Below are 27,868 nucleotides of genomic sequence, written 5' to 3'. Positions count from 1 at the left end.
TCCGACATTTTCAATTTACAGTATAATTCAGATATATTTTTTTAAATCTCTAATACTGCAAGTCTTTTTAAAATAAGAAAATGTAATGAAAATATTGCAATTTGGAATTTTAGAATGGGATTCTCCGGCCATGCCCGCCCAACGACCGGAAATTTCCGGCTGAAGTCAATGGACCTTTAAATGGCCTGCGTAGCCGGTGCCTGGCTGGTGGGGGGGTCCAGCCCATAGGCATCATATTTCAGTGCCTTAAAGTGATCTGTCTGTCTCCCCATAATTCATTTTACTTTTAATATGATTAGCTCCAGTGGCTCATTGGTACAGTCAAAACACACAACCTTGGAGGCAGTCCAGGAAACGATGACAGCTTCTATGCCCCACCCCCCGCATCTCCAAATCCTCAAAATGTGCAGCCTTAACTGCAACTGTTATTTCAATTCAGCCATGCCTCAGGGTCCTCACGGTAGCATGGTGGTTAGCATCAATGCTTCACAGCTCCAGGGTCCCAGGTTCGATTCCCGGCTGGGTCACTGTCTGTGTGGAGTCTGCACGTCCTCCCTGTGTGTGCGTGGGTTTCCTCCGGGTGCTCCGGTTTCCTCCCACAGTCCAAAGATGTGTGGGTTAGGTGGATTGGCCATGCTAAATTGCCCGTAGTGTAAGGTTAATGGGGGGATTGTTGGGATACGGGTTACGTGGGTTTAAGTAGGGTGATCATTGCTCGGCACAACATCGAGGGCCGAAGGGCCTGTTCTGTGCTGTACTGTTCTATGTTCTATGTTCAGGTAATTTGGACATTCTCAATTCTCCCTCTGGTGTACCCGAACAGGCGCCGGAATGTAGCGACCAGGGGCTTTTCACAGTAACTTCATTGCAGTGTTAATGTAAGCCTACTTGTGACAATAAAGATTGTCAAATCAAAGTTGAGTAACATTATAAACCACTGTCTAGAAGATGGGAATTGGAATATTAACATTTAGCAATTTAATATCTCCACCTGCTTCCAGCTGCATCTTCCAGACATGTTAAGGAATGGCCTCAAGGTCCCATTTACATTTCTAGATTATGCTGAATTAGATTATCTTGGTAAAGTGCAGTAGGGCATTGTAAATTTACCAAACTGGCCCTGGCTAATGGAGAGCGAAGCAATTTGGATTCTTACTGCTAATTGCTACTTGTTGCTGGAAAATGCACTTATTGAGATAAGGTTGGCACGGTTGGTAACAGATTCAGCTGTGGTGCTGATGCCCCAAATAGCCTATCGACAGTCATTGTCCAGATTTGCCATTAGGCTGAAGTGCCAGGAACTTTAATCCAGTGGGAGTTCATACCTTGTGAGGACAAATTGGGAAATTTAGTAATTTTAATTTAAAATAATTGACTGCTGCACCAATTTATCACAAGTATTTATTTTTTAAATTCAAATTTCAAAATCTGTCAACTTCTTGATTCCTTCAAGTAATCAATGTGAAATTATGTTATTGCATCTATAGCCCTATGTCCAATAAATCCAACAAGCTATTTTGAAAGTAAATTTTAGGTTTAAAAACCCAGGAAAGATATATCTGCAGGAAATTAACCTGTTTCCCAATCTCCTCATGCTAAAGTTTCATAGATACTGTTTGACAATCTTGAGCCTTCTTGGACAATTTCTCATTAAAGCACAACTGCCCCTTTTAGCTAGCGAGCACTACTCATATACCATATTCCGTTGCTGTTTTTGGCAAATCAACAGGGACTGAGCATCTGTTTTATGTGGTTCCCAGTGCTTCCTTTCGCAATCTGCCCCTCCCCCTCCCTCCGCTATCACTCATCACACTGAGTAGTTCCAAAAGATCTGTATAGTCTCCAGCCCTTTCCTCCAGGCTAACCCATCTTTCCTAAAGACCTTATTTGCAAAACAATAGTCAAAACTTTGTAGTTTAAGCAATATTAGATCATTAATCTTCCAGTTCGGACTGTGCTAAGAGAAAACAGCTGGGCCTAGATTATCGCATTCGCAGAGTTCAGAAAAGTCCCAAATGTTCAAATTTTTGTTCCAGAGGGTTGAGGGTGTTAAAGGAGGTCAGGCCCGCCACCCCTGGAAAACAGTGTGGAGACAGCCACAGGAGCTGCCTGTGCCTTTCACAAAACAGCCTTCAAGCCCTCACCCCTTTTGTCCCCATCCCCCTGCATGCTCCCCTTGCCCCAACCGTGCTAACTCATGTGATCTCATGCCCCCATTCATGACCCCTCATACTCTCAATGCCAACCTATGCCAATCCATGACCCTTCACTCATCCCCATTAGCCTTCATATCCCTTATGCAAACTCATGCCAATCTCTGCCCATGCTTTTTTCCCCTTACATCCTTTCTGACAACTCACCCAGTATCCACCATGGGCAGACCTGAGGCGATATGTTGAGATTAAATAAAATAAAGTTCTATGTGTCTAATGATGACCACTTTTTTTTTTAAAAACCTCATTGGGCCGCTTCTCCCAAAAGGGAACAAAGTCCCCTAACAAGCGTGTTTAGCCGTGTGTTTCCCAGCACTCAGCGTTGAGAAACACATAGCTGTTCAGTATGACTCAGATTTAATAAGGGGCCGAAACAAGGAACATTCCCCGTTTTATACTGTGAGGAGCTCAGCTCAGCTGTGTGAAACTCCCCGTTGTAGCGAGAGATTGGGACGCCATTTAAAAATGGCATCCCGATCTCCGAGGTCCCCGAAATTATCCCCGACCTCATTCCAAGCACCAACACAATATGGGAGGGTCCCCACACACGTGCGCACACACACACTGCCCCCCACCACCACCACCCAAGCCGGACAACAGAAGCAAAGAGCAGAATTAAAAGAGGGTTAAAATAGTTAGGGTTTTTTGTTCTAAATTGGTATCTAACTATCCCTGCTGGAAGAATGCGTGTGCAGGTCCATTTCTGGGAAAGGATTGAACTTGACCCAACCAGGATTATTTCGTTCATGTTCATCCTAATCTGCACACCATAAAGAGATCACAGAGGCTGATGCCAAGGAGATAAGTTTAAACAAACCTATCATATTGGACCTTTAACTGTGGTCACTGCCTACTGCCCCCTAACTATTGCCTTTTCACTTCCACCAGGTGCAACTTAGACTCTTTGATCCTTGTTGACTCCTTAATGGCTGGCACGGTTGCACAGTGGTTAACACTGTTGCTCCACAGTACCAGGGTCCCAGGTTCAATTCCTTGCTTGGGTCACTTCTGTATGGAGTCTGCACGTTCTCCCTGTGTCTGCATGGGTTTCCTCCTGGTGCTCTGGTTTCCTCCCACATGTCCTGAAAGGCGTGCTGTTAGGCAATTTGGACATTCTGAATTCTCCCTCAGTCTACCCGAACAGGCACTGGAATGTGGCGACTGGGGACTTTTCACAGTAACTTCATTGTAGCATTAATGTAAGCGTACTTGTGACAATAAAGATTAATTTTACTATTAATTATTATTAATGGGTTATTGGGCCAATGTGCCATGTTCCTGCTGCCAGCCTCATTAGGTGTGTGGGTGGTGGGTTTTACAGACAGATGGTGTGTTTGTTTGGATCCAATTTCTAGTCTCTAAATTCATTGAAAAAGGCATAAATGGTAAATAAAGCTCAGTTTAATGCAACAAGATGTTTGCTGCAAGGAAGAGATTGACTGATGTAAGAAACAAGTTTAATTTTTACACTGTTCTTTTTTTCAAATGAATGATCAATATCTGATAGGTATAAAGAATAGAAGAATAAACAAACCTGAATATTAAGAGATTTAAAGCCAGCTTAATGTGTAAATATTTTAATTTCAACAATGTGGGGAGAATGGACTCATAATCAGCAATCTAGATGTCAGATATCTTCAAAACCCGTACAGCAAGCTGAATTTCTCTTTTTTCTACTGTCATAGTTCGACGGTATTCTGCCAGAAGAGGACGACGGTCACCTAGAAGGTGAAATTGAAGTCCTGCAGGCCATTGACAAGAATGAAATCAGTTTGCCGCTGATCTCGCCTTCCCTGGACTTTAATGATAACGAGGACATTCCAACAGAGCTCAGTGATTCGTCTGAAACACACGACGAGGGTATGTCATTAACCTGCTTTGTCTGCTGTCACTTTTTACATGCCTTAGGAAGTTCAGATCGGAAACCTGGATTGGATTGAGGGAGAGAAGGGAATTTTAGCAAACCATGATTAGGCAGAGATTTTATTAGTTAGCAAATAGGGCCTGTGAAATTGATCAGGTGATATTGATCATGTGTTATTGATCGACCATCATACTGAAACTGTGAACTTTGTGGGGGTTATTTTAAATTAGCCAAGGCATGTTTTACATAATTTTTTCCAGCTTGATGCTTTTAAAACTGCATGAGGGTCAAGCCCTCTCAGCGAGGGAGAGAAAAGAGCAGCTAGGTTTATTTATCTTTTAAATTTTGCATGTAAAATACAGCATAATGTACATTTTCGAAAATGTGTTTTTTTTTCTTAATTTGTTAATGAAATATTTAGAAGCAGTTTGGTTTATTTTAAATATATGTTTGTAACCTCAAAGGTATACACAAATAGAATTTCAATGCTTGCTGGACCATTCTTTTAAAAAATGGGATCAGAATTATTGACACAAAATACTTGACAACTGTGATAATAACCAGTCTAAGCATAGCGCGCATTATAAGATTTTGTCCTATTTTCACATTCGTTTTTCTTGTCTGCATTCATTTCAGTGGGACTAACTACAGCTGATTTTAAAAAACTGAAAACAGGTATGGAACCATTGAGTTTAAAGATACATGTTTTTTCTTAGATTTTAAGAGTATTTAGCAAATCTTTTTGTGCCTTGTGAATACTTAAAAAAGAAACACAGGTTCCTTGCCTGTAAGGAGAATTCAACTGAATTTAAAATAAGTGATTACGTTTATTTGCATAGGTATGAACACAAGTCTATGTATTATCTCAAGATATGGGAACATTGGTGCTGTCTCAGAGGCTGACATACGAAATTGCCTTCCCACATTCAAGTAGTCCTGTATTTTGTCCATCATGCTCAGAACAGGAACCTTCGAATCATATGGCTTGGTTACAGAATCACTACTGTATTTGGTAGAACATGACAGGACATTCCTTACGTGATTACCAAAGATTCATCCTTTCATTTCTTGAGTTAAACATACGTAGCATAACCATAATGTAGAACAATTCACTTACAACAAGTTTCCATCGACAGCATTTTTGCTTCCTCTTCCCCTTCCTCCCACAGCACCTATTAATTAACAGCCAAAGCAATTTCTTTCCCTTCAAGTGTTTTGAACCCAAGCCTTATCGAGTGTCATCCGTCTCAGATGATTCTCATTTTTTTCGTAAAGTATGTTTTTGCTGAGGCAGTTTTTTAAAAAATTGAAAGTTACAGCACTAGCCTTGCAGAAACATGAAATGGTTTTGTAGGTATAAAATAATAAGCAAAGTAAAAGATTGCTTTGGTGAGGAGACTGCTCACATTTTCAATTTTAACTGGGTTGAAGTTCCCTTTCATTTGTTCCAAATAAAATTGACTTTTTCTGCATGTAACAAAATCTGTTAATAGATTACTTTATCGTATTTGTAATGCTGCTTTCATTTCTAAAATTTCTCACTGTCCTAAGTGAGATGCAGGTTGTTGATACAGGTATAAGTGTAAAGGAATCTTGGCGCAGCATCACCAGTGTAATATTCTTTTTATTTTAAATCTTTTTTAAGCGCACGGTCCATTCTACTTGTTTTAAACAGAGCCTCAAAGTTGACACATGATGTGGATCATTAACTGATAATCAATTGGTGCAAGATGTCAAGAGCTTTTTAAAAAATGCTCCTACAAATGATCATGTTAGAGTCGACTTTCGCAAATGTTCATAGAGTAAAAGTGATGAGCTAGAATGGTGGTTGCTGGACAGCATAGAATTTAAAACAATGTTCTTTTACATGGGCTACAGGATTAGATGCAGCTCAGAGGATGATATCTCCTGTAATGACAGCTGATGAGATATAGGTGTCTACTGATAGCTATTATCAACTACTAATAATAAGGTGTGGTCACTTACTCATCTCTCTCAAAGAAAATAATCGTGAGTGTATACTCGTGTTAAACATTTGGATTTCTCCCATCTGATATATGTCATGTTTGTTATTCTATTTGGAAAATAATCTAATTATTTCTTAAGTAACTATGAGAAGGTGGAGTAAAACAGTTTTTGTTAAGTTGACTGACAAAGGATCTCGCAATAGATATTGCAAGCAAACATACATCTGGAAGGGATTAGATTGCATTATAAAAATAGGAGACCAAACTGTCTGAAGCTCTCTGTAGCAGGCCCACAGTTTGACTATTTAGTTGCTGAGCTATTATAACCATGTGTAGGTGACTGTAAACCAGGGTACAAAATTAAATGAAGGGAAATTATATAATGATTAGCATAATTTCTCAAAGTTGCTGCTATAATCTTCCACCAATTGTACGTCGGTCTTGCTTTTGCAGCATCGGATGAATTTATGTCTCATTTTCTGTTCACATCTCCTCGCGACAGGTGAAGTGCAGGCATTCTATGAAGATCTCAATGGCCGACAGTACATTAATGAGGTTTTCCATGTCAATGTGGACAAGCTGTATGATCTACTCTTCACTGACTCCCAGTTTCTACGAGATTTCTTTGAGCAGCGGAGGTTCACTGGTAAACTAGTTTTCATAACACCTTGTGTAGATAAACTGTGGAGAACTGTTTCCAGGATAATGGTGCTCTCCTGACTCAGAAAAACCCAAACCTTAAACATGACTATTCAGAATAAAGGTGAAATGTGTACGTTGAAACTATTTAAATTCTGAAGATAATTAAAGGGGAAAAGATTCAAGTTGTTGTCCAAAGTAAGCTACCATCCCAAAGCCAATAGCAACAATTTATGTTTATATAGCACCGTTAATGGATTTAAACATCCCAAGGCACTTCAGAGGAGCATGATAAACCAAGTATGACACCGAGCCACAAAGGAGATATTAGATCAGGTGACCAGAAGCTTGGTTGAATGGGTAGGTTTCAAGAAGTGCCTTAAAGGAGGGGAAAGCCAGGTAAGAAGGCAGAGAGGTGTAAGGAGAAATTCCAGATGTTTGGAGCCTCGGCAGCCAAAAGCATGGCTTTAAGTGATGGATCACTTAAAGTTGGGAATGTGCAAAAATACAGATTTTGGCCAGCACAGATATCGCGAGGGTTGTGGGGCGAAAGGGGATTACAGAGATAGAGAGGGGCAAGGCAATGGAGAGGTTTGAAAACCAGGATGAGGATTTTAAAGTCGACATTCCTTGACTGGGAACCAATGTAAATCAGTGAGCTTAGGATTCAAAGGGGAATGGGACTTGCGGTAGTTGAAGACACAGGTGGCAGTTTTGGATGACCCCACATTTACAGAGGGTAGAATGTTGGACACCAGCCAGGAATGCATCTGGAGGTGACAACGGTATGGATGAGGGCTTCAGCAGCAGTTGAGCTGAGACTGGTGAATTCAGGCGACGTTCCAGAGATGGGAAAGGTGCTCTTTGTGATGGCACGTTTGTGGGACTGCAAACTCAACTCTGGATCAAATGTGTCACCAAGGTTGTGAACAAACTGGCTTGATCTCATACTGTTGCCAGGGAGATGGATGGTGTCAGTAATTAGGAAACAGAGTTTGCAGCAGAGTTTGCAGCAGAGAAGCAATGAAAAGAATGAAGAATGAGTTCAGTCTTTCCAATGTTTAATTGGAGAAAATTTCTGCTCATACAGCATTGCATGTCAGATAAACTGTCTTAATATACCAGCAGTGAGCGGGCTCAAAAAAGGTGATGGTTAGATAGATTTGGGTGTTGTCGGCGTACATGTGAAAATAAACATTGTTTTGGTTATGTCACTAAACCACGTCATGTAAATGAGGAATAGAAAAGGGCTTAAGATAGATCCTTGGAGGTCACCTGAGGTAATGGTGCAGGAATGGGAAGCAAAGCCATTGCCAGCAATTCTCTGGCTACTGCTAGACAGATAATAATTGAACCACATGCGAGCAGCCCCACCCAGCCAGACAGACAACAGTGGAGAGGAGTTGGAAGAGGATGGTGTGATCAACCATGTCACATGTCAAAAGCTGCAGACAGGACGAGAAGGATGGAAAGGAATATTTATCTTTATCACAATTTATTCACTAACACTCAAATCTTCCACGACAATGTTGATAGTAACTTGGAGGGCAGAGAAGCCATTCGACCTACTAATTAATAGACAACATCCTATTCTGTTAAGCTACAGCTGCCTTTAACCCTTAACAGAGTCTTATTATTTTAATAACATCTTGAGGTCAATTTGCGGTTAAGTACTATTGGTAAAGGAAACGTATAGATTGGGCGAGCCCTTTTAAATTTCAAACTGCAGATCAGAAGAAACCAGCATGAAATAGGCTGCCTTTTTTTTTTCTCGTTTATATTTTTGACACTTTAAAATATTGCGTCTGAAGTGTGACGGAAGGGGGGGGGGGGGGGGGGGGGGGTGGAATTGTAACTTAAAAAATCCTTTGTTAGGGCATCACGGTGGCGCAGTGGGTTAGCCCTGCTGCCTCACGATGCTGAGGTTCCTTGTCCGAGTGGAGTTTGCACATTCTCCCCGTGTTTGCGTGGGTTTCGCCCCCACAACCCAAAGATGTGTAGGCTAGGTGGATTGGCTACGCTAAATTGCCCCTTAATTGGAAAAATGAATTGGGTACTCTAAATTTATTTTCAAAAAAGAAGGGAAAAAAAAGAAAAAAATCCTTTGTGTTTTATGGCAAAATAGTTAAATATTGTGCTCTAGAAAGGGCCCACCATTTTAGATCTTTTTTCCTCCAGGCTGCTTTGGTGATATCGCTGATCAAGAGAAGCTGCATGCTTCTTGGATCATCTGCATTATTTATTTTTAAGAAATAATTAATATCAGCAGAATTACATGATCGATCATTACTGGAACATATCTGTACACAAGAGTTCTTAAAGGATGTGAACGGCATCAAAACAAATTAAACCTTCTGTAGTTTGCAGTCAGATAAGGCAATTATTGTATCAAACTGCGTTGTATCACTTTAGATGTGACAAAGATAACACCGTTCTTTTCCTAGAGATTTAGATATTTACTTTGATAAGTGAAAATTTGAATTGTAATACGTTTTTTTTACACAAACTAGTCAGTTGTACAAAGGGACTCAAACCAAGGGTATTTTTCAGGAGAAGCCAGTTTAGAGGGCAGTTAACAATGGAACACAGCTTTAAAACTTAATTCAGTTTCTATTTTATAATCACCCATTCCATTCTTATTTATAAATGGTGCTTCAAGTTTAGCTAATTCGTAATTAGATCATAAAGCCAAAAGCCATTATAGTATATGTTATGATCAGGTGGGAAGGGGTGAACTGGCTCCCCTTTGATTGGTCACAACAAAGTTTTACGTTTCTTTTTCATAAGCATATGTCTTTTCCAATGGAATGTATTCAGTGTTTTAAACTGTGATTAATAAGGAGCCAATCAAACATTTTCTCTAGAGTCAAAAAAAGAACAAATCGATTAACCCCAAGAAAACGAGTAATAACGCAAGGTCAAGCATTCAACCCCCATGCTGTCATTTAGGCCCTCGTGCACACCCAGGTATAAGAAATAAGGGAGATAAAATCCAATTTTAAATAAGGTTAAAGAATATACAGTTACATGTCCTTTGATTGTCCATGAAGCATAGATTTTAAAGACTGTAGCTGATTTAGGTTAGCTGGTTTCTTTGCATTCAGTTGTAGAAGATGTTGCAATCGTTAGGAGATCCTTGGTTCGCTGGTAGGTTTTTGGTAGATTATTCCAAAGGAGCAAGATAAAGAAAGAGCTGCCTTAAGTCTGTTTCCTCTTTAAGGTCATTTCCAAGGCGGTGCATGTGAAGCTGGACCCGGGTCCCCGGGAGGCCATATTCGGGGTGTCGGATCAGCCAGGGTTGGAAACGGGTGCGGAGGCAGATATCATAGCCTTCACCTCGTTGATCGCCCGAAGGCAGATCCTGCTGGGATGGAGAGCGGCCTCTCCACCCTGTGCCCTGGCGTCGCGAGGGGACTTGTTGGAATACTTGACCCTTGAGAAGGTTAAGTTCAAACTGAGGGGAAGCTTGGAGGGGTTCTACAAGTCATGGGCACTATTTATTATGCACTTTCAAGAACTGGATAACATCGAACATTAGTTGGGGTGGGGGGGGGGGGTGCTGTGTATGTTGAAGATGGCTATGGGTAATCCCTGATTCCTTTTTTTTTCTTTGTCATTTGTTTATGTTAACATGCGGGCTGATGTCTGGGCATGGTGGGAGGATGGGATCATTGTTACTGTTATGGGGTTTGAGATATTTGTTGTTGGTTATTGATTGTTGTTGGGTGTAAATTCGGGAGAAAAATTGTGAAAAAAGAGGAGAATAAAAAATTTGTTTTTTTTTTTAAAGTCTGTTTTCTCTGCTGAAGACTTTATTGACACCATCTGGGTCACATGCAATCTCTCTCAAGTGATTGGACAGCTTTGCCTTGAAATACTTCACATAGTTGGCACTTCCAAGAGGCTTTTGGTGTGTCTGTCTGTGGCTGCCATTGTTTCTTATCCAGTACTTTGCATTTTTGATGTCTCTCCCTTAGACAGTTACAATTTTCAATGAGTGTCTGGATTATAGGAACTGTCCCTCTCTTCAGACTCCTCCGAGGGTAATTTGTTTGTTTCCCACCTTCACTTTGGAATGTGGCCTTGCACTTTTAAACAGTTTGTCCTGTCTCAGTTTAAATTGCAAAATTTGCAAACTTGTTGAAAGTTCAAAACCATATTTTCAGACCATTGTGACACATAGAAGGAGATCATTTAATCCATCGAGTCACTGCCGTCTCTCTGTGGGCCAATCCGGTCAGTCCTGTTCCCTGCTCTATCCCTGTAGCCTTGCAAGTTTATTTCCTTCAAGTGGATACCCAATCAATTATTGAAATTGTTGTCGCTGCAAAACTTGTTTACATTTTGGAAAGCATAGATATAGAACTGGTTGGAAACTGAAGTCCTTTCTGTAATGCAAGCTGAGGAATTGGAAATGCAAAACTGAAGCAATACAATGCCACCACAGTGTGATAAATTTATGTAGGAAGTTTTCAGTGTATATGTCAAGGCTGTAACTTATAAAGTGAAATATTGACACACAAGTGTGATCAGTCGTGAGACTTAACAGGAATTGCAAACAGATGAATGATGTTTAACATGATAATTCGCAAACATTTCAATAAGAAAAAAACTTGTTTTGTTTAATCAAACACAACCATAACAGATTTTTAAACCTCCAACGTGCTTTGCTGACCTAATTGACAAAGATGTTCAGAAAGCATGCACAAATTCCACGGCCGGGATTTTCTGGCGGCCTGCGGCTGGCGATATCTTTCATTCTTGCCAAAGTCAATGGACTTTGGGATGACTTGCTGCATCTGTCACAGGGGAACCCGTCACAGTGGGGCCAAAAAATTCCAGTCTAGGTGCATGATGAGCCTGAATGCTCACGTTAGCCATAATTAAACCTTCCGCCACAAACTCTGCATTTCAGATGAAGGTTCTAAAACAATGAAGAATTGCCGGTAAAACTTCATCTTTTTTTCACTCTAGACATGGTTAGCCATCCTTGGAAGAAAGAAGTTAATGGCAATCAGACCCGAGTGATATTGTACACTATTGCTCTCTCAAACCCACTTGCGCCAAAAACTGCCACAGTCACCGAGACCCAGGTAAGACTTGCTCATCAAAGTTAACATAAATGTGGTCTTGCTTACATCTTTAACACTTTACAGACCTGAGCCACTTTCAGACCTGAGCCAGTGTTGTTGTGGCAAATAAATCCTGTTATCACAGTACAATTCCTCCAGGTATTTATACTCCTAACAACTGGCATCACCAATTCTATGAGACTGCAGTTGGTTATTGAGATGGCAGCCTACTTTAAACAACCAAATAAAAAAAACATTGCTGTTTGTAAGTTGTTATAGCACTGTAAAACAACAACTTCCGAGCTGCCATCAGCTGCTCCAGAACAAGTAATTCCAACCATTACCAAACTAAATAACTCAAAACTGATCTTGAAGTAAGCAAATACCATTCGTTATATGCATTCCCAGCGCATTCTTCCAGTATAATTATTGTGATTTGTGCACATTGAAGATTTTTTTCATTAACAGACTTTGTACAAAGCCAGTCAGGAGAGTGAGTGTTATGTGATCGATTCAGAGGTGATTACACATGACGTTCCATATCATGACTACTTCTACACAATCAACAGATACAGCCTTACACGGGTGGCAAAAAACAAAAGCAGGTTGAGGTAAGGCAGCTGCTACTCCCAATTTTATTGTTTATCTGCAGCAGCATCTACTGGCTGCGCTGCACCTGAAAAGCAGCGCGCCATGGCGCAACGTGACCAGTAAATGACAGGAAACCCAGGATCGACCCAGCTCGCCGTGGAGCAATGTCAAGCTCACCCATTTTGGGTGGGATCACTTTTCAACAAATCTGCATATTAGAGCAAGACAGCCAGTCTCACTTTAATATGCAGTTCCCGGATATTATCAAGGATTTGGGATCGATCCCCTTCGCCTTGAAGACCTCGGGTGAGCACCATTCAGTCTCCAGAAACGGGGACCAGACAGAACAGCACTCATGCAGGTCTCCCAGGGGACGGGAGACCCCCATGTGCACACTCTCTGGGCAGGGTGGTGCCCTGGCAGTGCTAGCCTGGTACCCTGGCAGTGCCACAGCCAGCTGGCAGGGGAACAACTAGGTTGGCACTGCCAAGGTGACATTTTATTTGCACAGTGGTGATCAGGCGGGGGGGGGGGAATCTGCGCATGTGTGGGCGACCCGGGGATCCTCTTGGTTATTGTGGCTTAATGGAGGGTTTGCACCATAACTTACCGAAGGTGTTTGCTAATAAATGCTAATAACTGGAAAATTGCACAACTTCCTGGAATGCATTCTTCCTTAAATACAAAAAATATGAAATATTAGAGTCTTTTCTTATATTCTTAATATCCCTGAACAACCTCACATAAAGGTGAATAGAAATATGGAACTTCGCTACCAAAAATGCTGTTGAGGCTTGAACAATTCAAAAATGAGATGGATAGATTTTTGTTAGGTAAAGGGATTAAGGATTATGGAAGCAAGGCAAATAGATGGAGTTAAAATACAGATCAGCCTTTGGAAGTAGGAATAGGAGTAGGTTATTTATCCCCTGAAACTGTCTGCCTTGCAATGGGATTATGATTGATCTGGGAACTAAAGCCACAAACCTGCCTTTTCCCTCTTATACCCTATAAAATGATCACTGCTCTTTGCAGAAGAGAGTGGCTAACTTCTATCAGCCTTTGTATATGGAAGTGTTTCTTAATTTAATAATGATCTAATTGAACAAGCTTGAGGGGCTGAATGGTTGACTCCTGGTTCTATATTCTTCCTTCTGATGACCTTAGAAAAATCTGGACGTACACACCCTGCATTTCACCCCTAATGCTTTTGAAGTTTGAGAAGGAGGAAAAAAAGAGATCAAAATGTACCTATCGAAACAAAGTAAAGTTGTCAACCATTCACTTAAAAGATTTATGGAATGGAGTTAGTTCCAAGTGACTGCTTCTTGTAGTATCAACAGTGTCTATCCAATAAAAATCATCTGACTACAAATTCCTTTCCCCTTAATGTGTGATTTACAAAACAAAGCAAGCCATTGTGTCAGATTATTCTGGATCGAATCTCATCCACCCTTAATAAATTTTACAAGCAAGATGTATTTGCAAGAGAACAATGCCATGTCTATTCAATTGAATATGTAAACTGTGAATTTTACCTGCTCACCAGTGTCAGTGATTAAAATGAAAGGACATGAGACATGTAATCAAAACTCCATGCTTACCATGGGCGGATCTCTGGTTCCAAGTTATTGCTCTCCTGCATTAAGGCACATATTAAATAACCAGCAGTGGGTGACGCCTCAGCCGCCCTGAATTGCATTTGGTTTTCAGACCAAATCTGACAGAGAAATAATCTACATTATGATAGTGATTTACTGGTTTGTCCAACTGTAAGGTGAATGTTGTTCCTTGCTGTTTGATGATGAGGGCAGAGTACTTTCGGGGAAAATATTGTCATGTCAGAACTAGAATAACCTCAATCATTTTGTATTCGGGGTGATGTTGTGGCTCAACCTAGTACCTCTTTCATGCCTCACAAACTGTCCATCCTGTTGCCCAACAGAAAGGCTATACTAACAGTAGTCATTTACCCCACTGAGTATAAGATCCCATTCAATCACACTGATCTTTCGTAAAGTCAGCAGGTAAGTAATTGTCTTCATATACTTAATATGCTGTTAGAGATTGCATATGTAAATAAAGTTTTGAAAGATAACAACTGTAAACATATTCTTTAATCAATTAACTTAATTTCTTATATCCAGGATATCAACAGAACTGAAGTATAGGAAACAGCCATGGGGGTTGGTGAAATCGTTCATTGAGAAGAATTTTTGGAGTGGTTTAGATGACTACTTTAGACATTTAGGTGAGAAACGTTTACATTTTTATTGCGTAAATATAGTTTCATGGGTTCGGTTTGTTGAACCTCGTGTCATTTTTCCCAATTAAGGGGCAATTTAGTGTGGCCAATCCACCTACCCTGCACATCTTTGGGTTGAGGGGCGAAACCCACACGAACACGGAGTGAATGTGCAAACATCACACGGACAGTAACCCAGAGCCGGGATCGAACCTGGGACCTTGGCACCATGTGGCGGCAGTGCTAACCACTGCACCACCGTGCTGCCCATGGTCTCTGTACTCTTACAAGAGGTCAAACAGTTACGTATCGAACAAACACTCAACACTGAACTGATGGTTCAACATAATTTTATCCACTAAACTTGCATCAAATATGCTATGTATTCAAATCTTATGCTACACAAACGCTCACAATTTGCCTCGACTCACAGCTTCAGACATAAGTAGATATTACCCCTTTGAATTGAATTGGCCTAATTCCTCTCGGAGGTCTATTCCATTCACTGAGCCTTCTCTCTGGGTTCCTCATGTGTAAGGCTCGTCCCATGGGTCGTTGCTAAAGAAAATAGTCGCCGATCTCTGAGTCTTACACATTTCTGATGTGTTCTGCTCTGAGATGCTGAATTACATCTTTCTTCGACCACAGGTCCATACTTCAAACATTGGTTCTCCAGTATTCAGACACTGTGGTCACAGGTGCCAGTTGCAAGTCCGTGTTTTGCAAACTTTCAATCTGTGCATTGCAAACTTTCCTTAAATAGGTTGGGCCAAGAGGTCCTTGAATATATCTCATTTCAAGTTTACCAAAAACTTCCCATCATGCCTATAATCAGTAATTTTAGCACAAACAGGACCTTATCGCTGGATGTTAGACATGTGGGCCGGGATTCTCCGAAGTCCCGGCCAAGTGTTGACGCTGGCGTAAACATCGGAGTGGTGTACGCCGGCGTCAACGGGCCTCCTGGCTCATCAATTCACTGGTCTTCAGGGGGCGAGCACGGCGCTGGAGTGCTGCGCGCTGCTCTAGCGCCGAAAGGCGGCCCTGCACGGCCGTATGGGTCCGCGCATGCGTGCGATGGCCGTCTCCACGCTGGCAAATGCGCGTTGTTGCCATCTCCGCGCCAGCGCGGAGCAACATGTCAGAGACCTAATAGTGGGCCCGCGTGGAAGGAGGAAGGCCCCCCCCCCCCCCCCCCCCCCCCCATATTGTGGGCGCCCGCTGATTGGAAGCTCCCGATCGCGGGCATGGACCCCATGGAGGCCCCCCCCCCCCCCCCTTCCAGGATGTCCACCACGGCCACAGGTCCGACCTCCCGCCAGGTGGTGCCAGGTTGGAACCACGCCGGCAGGAATTCGGCCGGTCCCCCATGGAGAATCGACGCGGGGGCCTCTTCCAGCGGCTCCCAACCAGCGCCCGGTGCAGCACCTTGAATTGGATGAGGCTAAGCTGCGCACATGAGGAGGAAGAATTAACCCTCTCCAGGGCATCAGTCCATGTCCCGTCTTCGATCTGTTCCCCCAGTTCCCCCTCCCACTTAGCTTTTAGCTCCTCTACTGACGCTTCCTCCACCTCCTGCATAACCTTGTAGATATCAGATATCTTCCCCTCTCCGACCCAGACCCCCGAAAGCACCCTGTCACTCACCCCCCCCCCCCCCCCCCCCCCTCGCGGGAAGCAAAGGGAATCCCTCCACCTGCCGTCTAGCAAACGCCTTTACCTGCAGATACCTGAACATGTTCCCCTGGAGCCCAAATTTCTCCTCCAACTCCCCCAGGCTTGCAAACCTCCCATCAATAAACAGGTCCCTCAGCTGTCTGATGCCCGCTCAGTGCCAACCCTGAAATCCCCCATCAATGTTCCCCGGGACGAACCGATGGTTCCCCCTTAACGGAGCCTCCATCGAGCTCCCCTATGTCGTCTCCATTGCCCCCAAATCTTGAGGGTAGCCGCCGCCACCGGACTCGTGGTATACCTCATGGGAGAGAGCGGCCACGGCGCCGTTACCAGGGCCCCCAGGCTTGTATCTCCGCAGGACGCCCTCTCCATCCGTTTCCATGCTGCCCCCTCACCCTCCATCACCCACTTGCGCACCATCGACACATTGGCCGCCCAATAATACCCCGCGAGATTGGGCAACGCCACCCCCCCCCCCCCCCCCCCCCCCCATCTCTACCCCGCTCCAAGAAGACCCTCTTCACCCTCGGGGTGCCATGCGCCCAAACAAAGCTCATGATGCTGCTAGTCACCCTTCTAAAAAAGGCCCTAGGGATAAAGATGGGCAAACACTGGAAGAGGAACAAGAACCTCGGGAGAACCGTCATTTTGACGGACCGCACTCTACCCGCCAACAATAGCGGCACCATGTCCCACCTTTTAAATTCCTCCTCCATCTGCTCCACCAGCCTGGTAAAATTAAGCTTATGGAGAGTCCCCCAACTCCTGGCCACCTGCACCCCCAGGTATCTGAAACTCTTCACTGCCCTCTTAAACGGGAGCCTCCCAATTCCCTCCTCCTGATCACCCGGGTGTACTACAAATACCTCGCTCTTGCCTAAATTTAACTTATAGCCCGAGAAGCCCCCAAATTCCGCTAACAGCTCCATCACCCCCAGCATTCCCCCATCTGGGTCCGCCACATACAACAGCAGGTTGTCCGCATACAGCGATACCCGATGTTCCTCCCCACCCTGCACCAGACCCCTCCATCTCCCTGACTCCCTCAACGCCATAGCCAAAGGTTCAATCGCCAATGCAAAGAGCAAGGGGGACAGGGGGCACCCCTGCCTGGTCCCACGGTAGAGCCTAAAGTACTCCGATCTCCTTCCATTGGTAACTACATTCGCCATCGGAGCCGCGTAGAGCAGCCTCACCCATTTGATGAATCCCTCCCCGAATCCGAACCCCTCCAGCACCTCCCACAGGTACCCCCACTCAACTCTATCAAACGCTTTCTCCGCATCCAGCGCCACCACTATCTCCGCCTCCCCCTCCACTGCCGGCATCATAATAACATTTAGCAGTCTCCGCACATTCGTGTTGAGCTGCCGTCCCTTGACAAATCCTGTCTGATCCTCATGTATCACCCCTGGCACACAGTCCTCTATCCTGGTGGCCAGGATCTTCGCCAGCAACTTAGCGTCACCATTGAGGAGCGAGATAGGCCTGTATGATCCACACTGCAAGGGGTCCTTATCCCGCTTTAGGATCAGAGAGATCAGTGCCCGCGACATCGTCGGGGGCAAAGCCCCCCCCTCCCATGCCTCATTGAAAGCTCGCACCAACAGGGGGCCCACCAGATCCGCATACTTTTTATAAAATTCCACCAGGAACCCATCCGGCCCCGGCGCCTTACCTGACTGCATTTGTCCAATCCCCCTGACTAGCTCCTCCAATTTTATCGGCGCCCCCAGCCCCTCTACCAGCTCCTCTTGAACCTTTGGGAAACATAGCCTGTTCATGAAGCTCTCCATCCCCCCTCTCCCCATCAGAGGGTCCGACCGGTACAGTTCCTCGTAGAAGTCCCTAAAGACACCATTTACTTCTGCCCCCTTCTGCACTACATTCCCACCCTTATCCGTCACTGCACCAATTTCCCTAGCCGCATCCCGCCTACGGAGCTGATGCGCCAACATCCTGCTCGCCTTCTCCCCATACTCATATACCGCGCCCTGCGCCCTCCTCCACTGTGTCTCCGCCTTTCTGGTGCTCAACAAGTCAAATTTGGCCTGCAAACGACGCCGTTCCCCCAGCAACCCCTCCTCCCGTGCCTCCACGTATCTCCTGTCCACATCCAGGAGCTCCCCCACCAGTCTCTCCCTCTCCTTCCTGTCCCTCCTTTCCCTATGGGCCCGGATGGAGATCAGCTCCCCCCGGATCACTGCTTTCAGAGCCTCCCAGACCATCCCCACCTGGACCTCCCCCGTGTCGTTGGTATCAAGATACCCCTCAATACTTCCCCGGACCCTCCTACACACCTCCTCTTCAGCCAGCATCCCCACATCCAGGCGCCACAGCGGGCGCTGGTCCCGCGCCTCCCCCATCTCCAGATCAACCCAGTGCGGAGCATGGTCTGAAATTGCTATGGCCGAATACTCGGCATCCTGCACCTTCGGGATCAATCCCCTGCTCAGAACGAAAAAATCTATTCGGGAATAAACCCTATGGACATGAGAGAAAAAGGAATACTCCCGCGCTCTCGGCCTCCCAAACCTCCAGGGATCCACCCCTCCCATCTGGTCCATAAACCCCCTCAGCACTTTGGCCGCCGCCGGTCTCCTACCCGTCCTTGAACTGGACCGGTCCAGTGGGGGATCCAGCACTGTGTTAAAGTCTCCCCCCCATGATCAGGCCCCCTGCCTCCAGGTCCGGAATGCGGCCCAACAAGCGCCTCATGAAGCCGACATCATCCCAATTCGGGGCATATACATTAACCAGCACCACCTTCTCTCCCTGCAGCCTACCCTTCACCATAATGTATCTGCCCTCCTTGTCCGACACCACCTCAGCCGCCTCGAACGCCACCCTCTTCCCCACCAGAATCCCCCCCCCCCCCCCCGGTTCTTCGCGTCCAATCCTTTTTTTTTTACCCAATTATTTTTTCTATTAAGGGGCAATTTAGCGTGGCCAATCCACCTACTCTGCACATTTTTTGGGTTGTGGGGGCGAAACCCACGCAGACACGGGGAGAATGTGCAAACTCCATACGGACAGTGACCCAGAGCCGGGATCGAACCTGGGACCTCAGCGCCGTGAGGCGGTTGTGCTAACCACTAGGCCACCGTGCTGCCCTATTCGCGTCCAATCCTGAGTGAAAAACCTGCCCCACCCACCCCTTCCTCAGATGCACCTGGTCCGCCACCTTCAAGTGGGTCTCCTGGAGCATAGCCACGTCCGCCTTCAGCCCCTTCAGATGAGAAAATACCCTAGTTCTCTTAACCGGCCCATTCAGCCCCCTCACGTTCCAGGTAGTCAGAGGGCAACCCGCCCCCCTCCCCCGCCGGCTAGCCATAGCTTATCGACTGCTCGCCCCAGGCCAGCGGCCCCGCCCGACCCATTCCCCATGGCGATAGCGCCTCTCCTCTACCCCCCCCGGCCCACACCAGCTCCTTCCTGGCCATTCCAGCAGCAACCCGGTATCTCCCCCCCCCCCCCCCCCCCTTTTCCCTCTCCCCCCCCCCCCCCCCCCCCCAGCCAGGCTAGGACCCTTCCTAGCCGTGACGCACCCTCCATGGTACTTCCGTGAGTCAGCTGACTTCTGCTGACCCCGGCAGCTCCCGCCAAACTCCATCCCCTCCCGGCATGGGGTCATCCCCCTCTTGCCACACCTCCTAGGCACCGCTTCAGCGCGGGAAAGAAAACCAGTAGAAGCCACTCCCCCACCGCCAGCTCCGCCCCCCCTGCCCCGCAGCGCAGGAAACCAGAGGAAAGCCCGCGCTTTCATACTGCCCCACCCCACCCTTCTGACGCAGCTCCCCAAAATCCAGTTTCACCCCAACCCCCAGCCCCGTACGGAAGAGAACATATAAAACACAAACCCCCAACATTCCCCACATACCCCGCAACCATACCCAACAGACAGACCCACCCGGAAACAGAGCAAAAAGAAAACCAGCATAAAAAACACGTGTCAAAATTGCAGAGCCGCAACAGCGAAAACAGCAACGGCCATAGTATGTCCCCAGGCCCTAGTTCGAGTCCAGCTTCTCCGCCTGTACAAAGGCCCACGCCTCCTCCGGGGACTCGAAGTAGTGGTGCCGGTCCTTATATGTCACCCACAGACGCGCAGGCTGCAGCATTCCAAATCTGACCTGCTTGGCATGCAGCACCGCCTTTGTCCGGTTGAACCCGGCCCGCTGCTTAGCCACCTCCGCGCTCCAGTCCTGGTAGATTCGCACTACCGAATTCTCCCATTTGCTGCTCCTCCCTTTCTTGGCCCAGCGCAGCACACACTCCCGGTCGCTGAATCGATGGAACCGCACCAGCACCGCCCGCGGGGTTCATTTGCCTTGGGCCTCCTGGCCAGCACTCTGTGAGCTCCCTCAAGTTCTAGGGGCAAATGGAAGAACCCCGCTCCCATCAACGAGCTCAACATCGTGGTCACATACGACGGGAGATCCGACCCCTCCAGCCCCTCCGCCTGGCCCAGGATCCTCAAATTATTTCGCCTCGTGCGAACGTCCAGATCCTCCAAGCGGTCTTGCCACTTTTTGTGAAGTGCCTCGTGCAACTCCACTTTCCCCACGAGGACCACGGCCTCCTCCTCCCGCTCAGCGGCCTGCTGCTGCAACTCCCGAATGGACACCTCCTGGGCCGCCTGGGTCTCAAGCAGCCTGTTGGTAGTCGCATTCAGGGAGTCCAGCAACTCAGCCTTCAGCTCCGCAAAACAGCGCAGAAGAGAAGCTTGCTGCTCTTGCGTCCACTTCCACCAGTCCTCGGGTGTTCCGCCGGCCGCCATTTTATCCTTCTTCCCCCGCTTTTCTTGGGGAGCTGCTGCAGCTTTTTCCTTTGCCCCACTCCGGGTGAGCACCATAAATTATGGGGAATGCTCCTCTAGACACCTTCCCCCACCGGGATTCGTTGAGACAGCGCCGTTTGGGGCCCTCAAATAGGCCCAAAAGTCCTTAAGTAGCAGGAGCTGCCGAACGTGCGGCTTAGCTCCGCATAGCCGCAACCGGAAGTCGGTTGTATTCATTATTATGCTCTTTTGAGCAGTCCTATGTTAAATACAATTTATTTCCAAATTTCCACAGTAGGCCGGTGTGTATTGAGATGACAGTCACTAAGAGCCTGATCAGGAAGTCAGAGTAGCTGTGGCAACATTCATGTGTGGTCTGGAGCTGTTGACAATGGTATTCGAGGCTCCAGTGTTCTGACCAGAAAACTCTGCCACTCTTACTGCCTACCAATGGCATTTGTTGGAAGGGTTTGAAGGTTGCTACTCGACCTGTTTGTGTAGTATTTACCAGAGGATTTTCCTTAGCCATCTAAGTCTTGGGGTGAGATTCAAACCTAGAGCTACTGGCTCAGAAGCAGGGACGCTACCCACTGTGACACACAACATTATTTGATCTGATGTACTCTTAACTTAATTTTTGAACTTCTGCGCCAAATGGACACAATTACAGGCAATGAGTTAATCAGGAGGTAGTGAATAGATCAGTTCAATCCTGTCTGACCTAATATATAATCAAGTTAGACGCTTGTTTTGTTTGGTTGACTGAAATTTGAACCATTCCTATTTTCGTATCCATAGATATTGAGCTTGCAAAAGTAGAGAAACAATATGCTGCTGAACTGCACAGGCAATCTCCAAAAGAAAAACCCAACAAATCGTCCACAATTCGCAGGAGAAAGCGCCCTCACATGCATGTGCGAAGCCAACACCTCGATGAAACAGTCAGCCCTGTGACTACACCGACTGATGAAGAGATGGCCCAGAGGATTAAACATGTGGCAGGTAAAATTGAAAATGGAATGTCAATGGTGAGAACATTGCTTCAGTGCCCTTCAGTCCCTTTGACATGCATTTTAAATGTAAAAGAAAAAATTGTTTCATTTGTACTTTAGGATGGATGTGAATTATGGGCATAAACTTGTGATCTGGCAAAAATAATTTATAGTGAGTTTATGAAACCTGTGAGCAGTTTATGATTTATTTTTATCAATAACTAATTCTCACTGTGTTCCCTGCACTTTTATTAAAAATATTTATTTGTCATTGTTGGGAAGGCAGTGGTATAGTGGTCATGTCACTGGATTAGTGATTCAGAGGCGCAGGCTAAGGGGACGTGGGTTCAGATCCCACCACAGCAGCCGACGGAATTAAAATTCAATTAATAAAACTGGAATTAAAAGCTAGTCCTATGCTTGATGATAGTCAGTTGTCATAAAAACTCTCACCTAGCAGTTCACTAATAACCTTTTATTGTCACAAGTAGGCTTCAAATGAAGTTACTGTGAAAAGCCCCTAGTCGCCACATTCCGGAGCCTGTTCGGGGAATTGAACCGTGCTGCTGGCCCGCCTTGGTCTGCTTTAAAAGCCAGCTCTTAAGCCCTGTGCAAACCAGCCCCTGGTTGCCCCTTGAGCGAAGGAAATCTGCTGTCATCACCTGATCTGGCCTACATGTGACTCCCGACCCACAGCAATGTGGTTGATTCTTAAATGCCCTCAAATTGCCAAGCAAGACACTCGGTTGTATTGTGGTAAGGTTTTTTAAAAGAACGGATTCTAGGCACCAGAAACGACAATGGTGTAACCCTGCAAAGTCCTCCTGAGTAACAAACCAAAGTTGGGAGAGCTGTCCCACAGATGAGTCAAGCACAACCTGACAGGTATATTCACAGAATATACCTTACAGACAATGTCCAGACACCAAGGCCAAGGACTGCTACCCAATCAATTTGAGTCGCCACCTTCAAATCCTTCCAACAAATGCCAATGGCAGACGGTAAGAAGTGGCAGAATTTCCTGGTCAGAGAATCGGAGCCTCTAATACTATCACCATCGCTGAGGTGATGCCATCTCGGGTGGAGTTTCCCGAGGAGTCCTTAACATCAACTCTGGACACCATGAAGTCTCATGGCATCAGGGCAAATGTGGGCAAGGAAATCTCCTGCTGGTTAACACCTATTGCCCCGCTAGCTCTGCTCCATGTTGAACACTACTTGAGGAAACAAGAGGGGTGCAAAAGGCACAAAATGAACTTTAACATCCTTCATAAAGAGTGGCTCAATAACACTACTACTGAGCGAACTGTCTGAATTCTAAAGGATATAGCTGTTAGATGGTTTTGCGGGTTCTTTGGTAATGCTGCAGGAACCAACAGGATGGAAGAAACTTTTTGACCTCGTCCCCACCTATCTATCTGTCACAAATGCATCTGCCATGACGGCATTGTTAGGATGACCATCAGACAGTCCGTGTGAAGACAAAGTCCCATCTTCACGTTAAGGATACCTTCCATCATGTTGCGTGGTACTGCCACTGATGCTGAATGGGACACATTTCAAACAGATCCAGCAACTTAAAACTAGGCATCCATGAGCCGCAATGAGCCATCGGCAGCAATAAAAGTGCATATAACCACAATCTGTAACCTTATGATTCGGCAAAGCCCCAACTCTACCATTATCATCTAACCAGGTGATCAGCACCAGTTCAATGAAGAGTAGAGGAGGGCAGAGAAGTAGAAGCACCAGGTATATTGTAAAATGAAATGTCAACCTGGTGAAACTACAACACAGGACTACTGGCATTCCAAACAGCAGAAGCAGGATGCGATCGACAGAACTAAGTGATCCCAGAAGCAATGGATCTAAGATCGGGTCACAGATCTGCAGTCCTGTCATATCTAGTCGTGAATGGTGGCGAATAATTAAACAACTAATTAGAGGAGTGGGGGAGCCCAGCATATCAGTGCAAAAGACGAGGCTGAAACATTTGTAGCCAGCTTCAGCCAGAAATGCTGAGATAATCCATCTCAACCTCTTCCTCAGGTCCCCCATATCATAGATGCCAATTTAATTCACTCCACATGACATCAAAAAAGAGCTGAAGGCACTGGATACGGCAAATACTATGGGTCCTGACAACATTCTGGCAATGGTACTGATGACTTGTGCTCCAGAACTAGCCGCATCCAAATCCAAGTTGTTCCAATACTGCCGCAGCGCTTGCATCTACCCAGCAATATGTGAAGTTGCACTGGTCCTACTCACAAAATGCGTAATCCAATCCAGCCAATTACAGCCCCATCGGTCTACTTTTGATGGAAAGTGGTCGTCAACAATCCTGTCATGTGGCACTTACTTACTGATAACCTGCTCACTGATGCTCAGTTTGAGTTCTGCCAAGACCACTCAGTTCCTGGTCACATTACATCCTTAGTCCAAAAATGGACAAAATGGGCGGAATTCTCTGCTCCCACGCCGGGTGGGAGATTCTCCCACCCCACCCCAAAATGGCGCGTCGCGATTTGCGACACGACGCTTGGAGAATCGCGGGCCGCCGTTTTTCACGGCGGCCCGCGATTCTCCGACCCGGATGGGCCGAGCGGCTTGTCGTTCGTGACCGTTTCACGACGGCGGCAACCACACCTCATCGCTGCCGTCGTGAACACGGAGTGAGATGCCCGTTTGGGGCTTGTGGGGGACCCCGTGCTCGGGAGGGGACAGGCCCGCGATCGGTGCCGCGATCGTCGGGCCGGCGTTTCAATGGGACGCACTCTTTCCCCTCCGCCGCCCCGCAAGATCAAGCCGCCACATCTTGCGGGAAGGGGAAGACAGCAACCGCACATGCGCGGGTTTGCGGTCATCCGTCGTGACGTCAGCCGCACATGCGCGGGTTGGCGCCGGCCAACCCACGCATGCGCGGCTGACGTCATTAGGCGCGTCGGCCATGTCATTCTCGGCGCGCCGGGCCTTGATGCCAGCGACAAGGCCCCGTGGCCAAGTTTCCCGGCACGGCCCTCCTAGCCCCCCAGCGGGGGAAGAATAGGGGACCAGGAGAGGCCTCTGACGCCGTCGTGAACCTCTCCGGGTTTCACGACGGCGTCGGGCCTTTGGGAGATTCCCACCCAATAGCTGAATTCCAGAGGTGAGCTGAGCATGACTGCCTTTAGCATCAAGGCAGCATTTGACTGAGTGCGGCATCAAAGAGGCCGATCAAAACTGAAGTCATTGAGAATTAAGGGGACTACTCTCCACTAGTTGAAGTCATACCTAACAAAATACAAACCAATGTTGGAGATCAATCATCTCAGTTTTGGACATCGCTAGAAGAGTTCTTCAGGGTAGTGTCCTAGGTCCACCCATCTTAAGCTGCTTTATAAATGACATTCCCTCGATCATAAGATCTGAATTGTGGATGGCTGCCCAATGTTCAGTACCATTCATGGCTGAAGCAGCCCATGTCTATATGCAGCAACACCTAGATAATATTCAGACCTGAGCTGATATGTAGCAAGTAGCATTTACACCAAACAATTACCATCTCCAACAAAAGAAAATCTAACCTATCTCCCCTTGATATCCAATGGCATTCCCATCACTGAATTCCCCTTCTGTTAACGTCCTGGGAGTTACCATTGATTTATATGGACTAGCCATATAAATACTACAAGGTCAGAGGCTGTGAATTCTGCAAAGAATAAAACACATCCTAACTTCACAAAGCTTCTAAAAGGCATAAGTCAGGAGTGTGATGGAACACTGTCCACTTGCTTGCATGAGTACAACTTTAACAATACTCAAGAAGCTTGACACCATCCAGAAAAAAGCATCCCGCTTGATTGCCATTCCATTCACCATCATTAACATTCACTCCACCACCACCAACACACAGTGGCAACAGTGTGCACCATCTACAAGATGTACTGCAGTAACTCACCGAGATTCCTTTGACAGCACCTTCGAAACCCATAACCTTCACCTGCTGGAAGGACAAGGACAGCAGATGGATGGGAACACCACCACCTGCAAGTTCCCCACCAGATCACTCACTATCCTGACTTGGGACTCTATCTCCATTCCTTCACTGTTGCTGGCACAAAACCCTGGAACTTCCTTCCTAACAGCACTGTGGGTGTTCCTACAACACATGGCATGCAATGATTCAAGAAGACAGCTCCCCCCACCACCTCTAAGGGGTGGGATCGGTAATAAATGCTGGCCTAGCCAGTGATGCGCAAAGCTCATGAATGACTAAAAATAGAAAAAAGAATGTAGGACTTTCAAGTAAACAAAACTAATTTGACTACAATCTTTCTGGAGTTAGTTAGGTATTTTCCTGCATTCTTCACATAATTTTTTTTTTAAAATAATTTTTATTGGAATTTTTTGAAAAATATATATCAACAGAATAATAACAATAATAATAAACACCCCCCCGGCACCCGTAACAACGCATATAACAACCCCCCCTCCCCAAACCCAATAAACAACAAAATAAATTAACAATAAGCAAATTAACTTAAACACTATCCCCCTACAACCCCTCTCTCTCCTCTTCCCCCCCCCCCCCCCCCCCCGGGTTGCTGCTGCTGCTGACCTAGTACCTTATCGTCGAGCCAGAAAGTCGAGGAAAGGCTGCCACCTCCTAAAGAACCCTTGTACCGACCCCCTCAGGGCGAATTTGACCCTCTCCAGCTGAATGAATCCCGCCATATCATTAATCCAGGTCTCCACGCTCGGAGGTCTCGCATCTTTCCACTGCAGCAAGATCCTCCGCCGGGCTACTAGGGACGCAAAGGCCAGAACATCGGCCTCTTTCGCCTCCTGCACTCCCGGCTCCACCCCAACCCCAAATATTGCGAGTCCCCCGCCTGGCTTGACCCTGGACGCATTTTTTTTTATGGTAGCTTGCTACTAGTGAGGGAAAAGAAGCACCTGGAACCTCAGTGAATGATGGAACCAAAAGTGTGTATCCTTACTCAATGATATTAAAGGATTGGAAACAAAACAATGGAAGCCAAAGGAGGGTGAATTCGAGCGTGTAAATAAGGGACAGAGGAAAGACTGACACACAAGTAGGATAGTTGTCCTAATTGTTCAAATTCAAATTTTTGAATTTGAAATTTTCAGAATCTTTTAGAAATTATTGAGACGCAGAAATTTAAAAAAATATAGAATATAGAACAGTACAGCACAGAACAGGCCCTTCGGCCCTCGATGTTGTGCCGAGCAATGATCACCCTACTCAAACCCACGTATCCACCTTATACCCGTAACCCAACAACCCCCCACCTGACTTTTTTAGGACACAATGGGCAATTTAGCATGGCCAATCCACCTAACCCGCACACCTTTGGACTGTGGGAGGAAACCGGAGCACCCGGAGGAAACCCACGCACACACGGGGAGGAAGTGCAGACTCCGCACAGACAGTGACCCAGCCGGGAACCGAACCTGGGACCCTGGAGCTGTGAAGCATTTATGCTAACCACCATGCTACCGTGCTGCCCTTTTTTTCCTGAATGGTTTGCTCGGCCATTCAGAGTATTTAAGAATGAACCACATAGCCGTGGGTCTGGAGTCACATGTAAGCCAGACCAGTAAAGTTGGCAGATTTCCTTCCCTGAAGAATATTAATGAACGAGATATGTTTTTACAACAATCCAACAATGGTTTCATGGTCATAATTAGACTTTTTATTCCAGATTTTTATTGAATTCAAATTTCACCATCTGTCATGGCGGGATTCAAACCTGGGTCTCTGGAAAACTAGGCTAGTGACAATACCCCTACCTCACTGCCTCTCCCTACTCAACGGGTTAAAT

The 27,868-nt window shown here is 46.1% G+C and overlaps 1 protein-coding gene across 15 annotated transcripts in view; it reads left to right on the top strand.

Moving 5' to 3' along the window:
- The window catches only part of gramd1ba (GRAM domain containing 1Ba), an 808,348-nt gene that overhangs the window by 766,765 nt on the left and 13,715 nt on the right, over positions 1-27,868 (top strand). For all 15 annotated transcript variants that reach the window (XM_038778914.1, XM_038778911.1, XM_038778917.1 and 12 more), the window contains 7 exons: positions 3,899-4,073; positions 4,714-4,752; positions 6,547-6,690; positions 11,658-11,776; positions 12,224-12,366; positions 14,494-14,597; positions 21,847-22,050. In XM_038778914.1, coding sequence (XP_038634842.1) covers positions 3,899-4,073; positions 4,714-4,752; positions 6,547-6,690; positions 11,658-11,776; positions 12,224-12,366; positions 14,494-14,597; positions 21,847-22,050 — 928 coding nt within the window. The remainder of the gene's footprint in view (positions 1-3,898; positions 4,074-4,713; positions 4,753-6,546; positions 6,691-11,657; positions 11,777-12,223; positions 12,367-14,493; positions 14,598-21,846; positions 22,051-27,868) is intronic.

Source organism: Scyliorhinus canicula, chromosome 19 (genome assembly GCF_902713615.1).
Source record: "Scyliorhinus canicula chromosome 19, sScyCan1.1, whole genome shotgun sequence".
Classification (NCBI taxonomy): domain Eukaryota; kingdom Metazoa; phylum Chordata; class Chondrichthyes; order Carcharhiniformes; family Scyliorhinidae; genus Scyliorhinus; species Scyliorhinus canicula.
The sequence above is the reverse complement of the archived record's forward strand: the minus strand, read 5'-3'. Positions and strand labels throughout refer to the sequence as shown.